The sequence below is a fragment of the Brassica oleracea genome, chromosome C1, assembly GCF_000695525.1.
Source record: "Brassica oleracea var. oleracea cultivar TO1000 chromosome C1, BOL, whole genome shotgun sequence".
Lineage (NCBI taxonomy): Eukaryota > Viridiplantae > Streptophyta > Magnoliopsida > Brassicales > Brassicaceae > Brassica > Brassica oleracea.
This window is the reverse complement of record NC_027748.1, coordinates 20,040,431-20,047,147: the sequence shown is the minus strand read 5'-3', so window position 1 is coordinate 20,047,147 and position 6,717 is coordinate 20,040,431. Positions and strand designations below refer to the sequence as shown.

At 43.9% G+C, this 6,717-nt stretch overlaps 1 protein-coding gene across 1 annotated transcript; it reads right to left on the bottom strand.

Moving 5' to 3' along the window:
* Window positions 1–1,584: 1,584 nt before the first annotated feature.
* Window positions 1,585–2,309, bottom strand: LOC106334382. The gene is made up of 2 exons (XM_013772673.1): window positions 1,749–2,309; window positions 1,585–1,659 (listed from the first exon to the last, which is right to left on the bottom strand). The coding sequence occupies exons 1-2, from the start codon at window positions 2,307–2,309 to the stop codon at window positions 1,585–1,587; spliced, it is 636 nt and encodes a 211-aa protein (XP_013628127.1).
* Between the last annotated feature and the right edge of the window lie 4,408 nt (window positions 2,310–6,717).

The following is a 6,717-nucleotide window of genomic DNA, read 5'->3' as shown; positions in this document are numbered from 1 at the left end:
CCCCGTAACCCTAAAAGCCCCAATTCCCCCTTTTGAACCTTACTTCTCTGCCCATGGCCAGTACAGTTAGTGAGTATTCAGATGCCAATTCCTTTTGCTTAACAGAAGGCACCAACAAGGTTGGCCTCTATGTTACTGTGGGCACAAAACCGAGATACTAAAATCATGGTCAGATGACAATCCAGGTAGGCTTTACTTCCGCTACACTGTCCATACTTTCGTCGCCTGGGCTGATGAGGAGACACCATGTATGTGGCAGAAGACAAGCTTATTAGAGGCACGAGACATAATGCGGCGCCAACGAGATGAAATTAGACAGCTCAAAGCAGAAACGCGAAACTCATACGGGAAGGGAAAAGGGAATTGTGTTCAACACACTGAAGTCGCAGCCGGGGAGAATGTTGCCACGGTGGATGCGAATAAGAAGGTGGAGGTCGAACTTATCAAGGCGGCAGAGAGGGAGAAAATGCTCCGCCACTGTTTGACCATTTCATGGGCGGGTTTTATAATTGCGACAGCTATCATTGCGTCCCGGTGTCTGATGTAATTGATAAGTGTGTGTTATTCACCCGACTTTTGTTTTCCTCGTTTAAATTTCGTAACTGCTTCATCCATAAGAGAAAGCTGATTGTATTATATTAATCTCCAATTATGGTGTTACTTTTTTTTGGTGTTTGATCAGCAACCACTGTGTGTTGTTCACTGTTATCTTTGTTGCATCTTAACATTTCTTTTTGTTGTAAGGGTTATGGAGACTATACTATATTTGTCATAGTCTAGTCATGTTTTTTCTGTTCATCTGTCGCAGTTTGCCAACACTTAGTTATCCGAGAAGGCAACCATTTTCACCTTTCCCTTTTGGTTTCTCTCCTTCCTGCAACGGTCCATGCACCAATGTAACCACAAAAAACATTATACATCATGGCACACATATTAACAACATGTGTAGACACAATATTACGACTACACTATACATGCTGTGGTCTGGTCTCGTTAGTTCTTTTAACGTTGGCAGGTGACCAACTACTTTTTCTCCCACATAATATAGTTAACGTCTTTATCAGTCCAATTTAGCCTTCGAACCCCTTCCCCACCTAGACAACGTTGTTTTTCACCGCAGTTACCCTTTCAATTACTCGTTCAGTTGGTGCTAACAGTTATCGTAGTTGGAGTTTTAGTGTTTTAGTTTCCGTTTATGTGGGACTATACTATTGTAATTGAAGTATGTTAGTGCTCTCGCTTTGAATACCAAGTCGAAGGATTTTACTCAGAACACTGACGGGAATATGGGGCTTTCATTTATCTTACACAAAAAAGAAGGTTACATCATGGCACATCTATTTACAACAAGCATCGACACAATATTTACAGATGCTTATACAAACAACTTATGGAATGTGCTAAAATACTTATGTATACTAGAAATGGATTTGGGTATACAGAAGTATTTTGCCTCCGTGAAAATACCATAGTTGCTCCCGAAACATCACTCCATCGGTTCAAATGGGTGGAACACTGACTGCGCCGGGCACAAAAACTAGTTCATTTACCCACCTTCGACCAACCCCCCCCTTTTATATAGCACTACGGCATGAGGCCTTGTTGTGGCCTTCCCCCCCTGCATCTTGTGCATTTCCTACTTCCCTTCATTCCAGCATGCTGTAAACGCAGAGACAAATTTAATTATGTCAATCGAACTATTCCGTCCATTGTTATAGTATAGATAATGTTGACTATATTCACCATACCTTATCTTGCCCCCACGACAAGATACGGACCTTCCGTGGCCTCCCAGGTGGTCTCCTAACCTCAGGCGGTAGTAGATCCCCCGCATATTCTCCTCCAATTTTGTTTCCACCTACAGATGGAATGGGGTAAATTTTTGCCTCGTAAGTACTATGCCATGTGTCCGCATAATACGCAGCAGCCACCAAAGAGTCAGTACGGATATTAGCGCGGCCTGCTGCAGCCATCGCATGCGGACATGGGATGCGTAGCTCCTGGAACGCATTGCATGAACACGTGCCGGATAAGAGGTTGACCAAGAAACACTCCCCACTTTGGGCCATCACTTGAAACTCAGTTTCACTTATTCCACAAACGGCCGACGAAGTGGAGGATTCAAAGTTTAATTCAACGTGCCCTTGCACATTTGGTGTTAGCGTCCCTTTATGCTCCAACGCTTTGGCACGTCGAAGTGCAAACCAACTAATAAGTGTTGTACGTATGTACTCACACATGGAGATGAAGGGGAATTCTCGTGCTTCTTTTAATACTGCGTTCCATGATTTCGCTATATTAGAATCCATTATATTTTAACGGTCGCCAGAAAAATGCGCACGGGTCCAATGCTCAAAACCTGAGAGGCAACTTAAATTCAGTCAACATAGTGACTATACTATATGGACACATGAAATAGTAAGTCGCGCGTTTTACCAATGTCGACGAGATATGCTGCACACCCAGGGCTGACACGTTGAATGGTGATGAACACCTTAATGAATCCTTCCACAGTATATGCTCTCACTGCTGCTCCCATGAGAGATGATAGTCTTTGCGATTTGAACCTCGCCTTAATGTTCCTTCACAAGTGTACAGTGCATGCTGCATGTGTGGCCACCGGGAACACCTGCTTCACAATGTTACTGTTAAATTGATAAAACTATATTATGCATTCTTATAGAATGGAATATAATTAACAAGACTTACCTTTCCAATTGCGTTGTAGATGCTACCATGGTGGTCCGAGACGAACACCAAATGTACTTAGTCGACGACAAATCCCTTCAACTGTGTTAAGAACCACTCCCAAGATGCATCATTCTCACTATCAACCACCGCGAACGCAAGTGGAAAAATTTGAAAATTCTCATCTTGGCATAAGCTGACATTAAGCATCCCCCATACTTCCCTTTCAAACTGGTCCCATCGATGATTATGACTTTTCTCATGTATCTGTACCCTTTAATTGATGCGCCAAATGCTATAAACGCATACTTAAATAGCGTACCACCATCCGAATTTTCATTTGTTTGGAGTGCACAAATAGACCCCGGGTTTGTGGTCTGCAGCAGACCCATATACGCTGGCATGAGTGTGTAGCTTCCCGCCATGGATCCTAAGACACTTTCCATTGCAATCTCCCGGGACCGCCACGATTTCCTGTACGAGACATTAACATTAGGGTCGTCGAGCATCAGTTTCCTTATTGTTGCTGGTGTGGGCCCCCGCTTTATTCCAATGAAACGAGACTGTATGATCTCCCCAATGACTTGGGTGGTTGCCAACTTATGATAGTTGCGGCGTGCATCGACGGAGCAACTGTGCCTCAGTGTTGCTTGCCTTATCTGGAAGTTGTTGGTTCCATCAAGTTTTGCTGCGTAGACGCGCCATGGACAGTCAATGGCAACACATATCAGTACCATAAAATTGGGTGTTGATCGCTTAGTCTTGAAGTGAAACTTCCTATTTATGGCATGAATAGCAATTTTGATTTTGCAGTCGCTCTTCGACTTGAAAACTTGCCCAAAAAAGAGGTTGTCGCCTTCATAGGGTACAACTGCTAAAGCAGCACCAATCCCTGCAATTCATGGAAAGAACGGGTCATATATGTTTTTATTTACAATTATAGTATATTCTGCCACAGTACGTACCGTCCTCTTCGCCGCTGTCAATAACCGGTGGCGCATCCCGTGCGAAGAGTACCGGCTCAGATCTTTCGTCATATAGGAGGTCATGTAAGGCGTCTTGAAAACGCGTCCACGTGTATACGCTGCTAGGTGGGGCCACCCCGGATGGGCTAACAACAATTTGTGCTTCTATTGTCTCCCCTTGTGCGTTGGTGTGGTCGTCCACTTCAACAACTCGGTTGCTGGGTACAATTGGGCCATCAAACAAATGACGTCTAATCGCTTGACTACTTTCCCCGTTTCCCCCGTAAGCACCTTTGTTGATTGACGTCTCTGGGAGAAGGCAGTTCAGAGTCGGAGCATCTGTATCCCCTTCCGTTGCAATCGCTTTTCCTTTCCCTTTGTTTACTGGTTCCCTGGGAGGACTTGCAAGCCTAATTATTGGCTCTCGTATGACTATACCACGTTGGACATTTGGAATAGTTTGGTTTCCAGGAACAGCAAAACTACCCCCAACGTCGTTTTTCTTGTGTGGACAAGTCAATGGGGTTTCTGACATCGCAAACTGTAGCCACTACTCCTCCAACATATCATCTGCGTCACTCTCTTCTTCATCTTCGTTTCGGATTAGTGTTTGGTGAGTAACAGTCGCAAATGGTGGTCTCGTTTTCCCGGTTGTCAAGCCGTTGTTATGCTCCGAGATGGTTACATACAAGTTAACCTCCTCTATTTTGCGCCTCATTTGCACAAATGGCTCAACGTCATAGTCGTCTGATATGAACTGCGGTGTTAACCCATCCCCCTCGTCAATCTGCATCCAGGAGGGGTATTGGTATGAAAGTTTTATGGTGACGTTGGGGGCGACGATGCGTAGGATTGACTTCACCATTTGGACTAAGTATTCATACTCGAGGCCAGGGAAGAGGGTAACGCTGTAACGGCCTTCTTCTGAAAGGGAATCGAATATCCATTTTCCGTATTGCTCACGCACCCACGATCCCGTTATCAGCCTAACGGTGTCCTGATCCGGTATCTGTATGCGCATTGTTCAGATCAGATGGTTAGTTCATGTATTTCTATTCATTTGAAATATATAGTATAGTCATCTGATCTACTTGTTTGTTGTTCCCTTTAGTCGTTACGCACTTATCTCATTTACCTCTATAAACAGAGCACCAAACTCATAAGCTATGGATCTATCACTACTTATAATAAGTCACCCTCCCTATCATAGTACCCAACCAACCTACCAGCATCCCAACAATAAAAGCGCTTTAATGAAGAAAGCTCCAAACCTGATCGTTGTCTCCTTGTGCTTTAACTCTACCGTTGTCTTCTTCTTCAGACATTTTCACTTTTCCACTGTCTATTTTTACCTTTCACTCAGTATAGTTCATTTTACTTACATATATATGAATACTTAAGGTTAGGGTCAGTGATCAATATTAGCCACACGTTCTTTATGAGCGGAAATTTCCCCTCGTTTGAATTATTTACATGTGGTTATGGTATTGAAATGACTTTCTATACTATCTATAGGTTTGGTACAAGGGAGAATTGCGCACATGGTTTTTTACTTCTTCCTCTATCTTCACGCGCACGCGCCAGACAAAGATTGTTTCGGGAATTTTGCCTCAAACCTGTCACTTCTGTGGGCCAATACTGTAGCATGGTCATTTTTACATTCTTCCCCTCGTTATGAATATCCGCCAAATTCACCCACTGGTATATGCTCCAAAATTATAAAGAATGAACATGTTTTTCTAATTACTTAAGACGACCATTGTTTTGTTGTCGTAAACGGTCAACAATAAAGAACCTCAAACTTGTGAGACAAAATAAACATAAAATAACATTTTCGAGTGATATTCTGTTTCACATAAAAGTATAGATTGGAAAACTTTAGAACCAATATACTATTTTTGAAAAAGTATCTATCTTCATTTTGAAAAATGTTGACGTATTTATAATTAATCAGTATTTACATAATAAAGTGTAATTTGACACACCGGCCCTATAACCACAAACACTGCAGGATCTACAACCATGGGGGGACGGGGAGGGGGGGATCACACTCTTGGTGCATGGGCCCAACACGGAGAAGACTAGCCGGACGTCTCTTCAGTATCCCACTCTCCTAGGATAGATTGACGAGCTCACCAGGGGTGTAAAGGCCCGATCCCCCGGCGTCCGACCGGGGTTATCGAAAGGGCGTTATGGACACGTGTCTACTCATTTAGACAACTCTACGTGTCCCGTTACTTGTCCCAAGAGTCGCCGGACGCATAACCTTCTTTAAAATACCGTCCCACCCACATCCATATACTTCTATTTACAGTCCTGCGCACAGGAAAATGGAAAGGGAGGGATGAGCAACAAGTTACTCAGTGAAGTGACTCTAGACCAGCCTGCCCGCATGACACTATATGCTACTCTATGCGGAAACTAGTGCTGACTAGCCACTACAATCAGTTGATGCATCTTAACATTCCATAGCATCATCATTTATCTCCACACATTCAATTCTATACATTTCTAACAACCTAGCGATCAATCAGTACAATGATCTCACTCATTGTCACACACGTCAAACCATAGACTTGACCGACTCGACATACAATACCGACTCAATCTTATGACACCTTTAACACCCAGATACCCGACCATGAACTTAATACTCTACAATGCACGTTTTTATATCACGCCTCTCGCGGCTGGCTCATCTTTTCTCTTTTCTCCGTGGGTAGCTCTCGCTAGACTTCTACCCCATATTCTTGTGGATTCCACCACAGCTCCTATGGGTGCCTCCATATTCTTGTGGATTCCACCACAGCTCCTATGGGTGCCTCCATATTCTTGTGGATTCCACCACAGCTCCTATGGGTGCCTCCATATTCTTGTGGATTCCACCACAGCTCCTATGGGTGCCTCCATATTCTTGTGGATTCCACCACAGCTCCTATGGGTGCCTCCATATTCTTGTGGATTCCACCACAGCTCCTATGGGTGCCTCCATATTCTTGTGGATTCCACCACAGCTCCTATGGGTGCCTCCATATTCTTGTGGATTCCACCACAGCTCCTATGG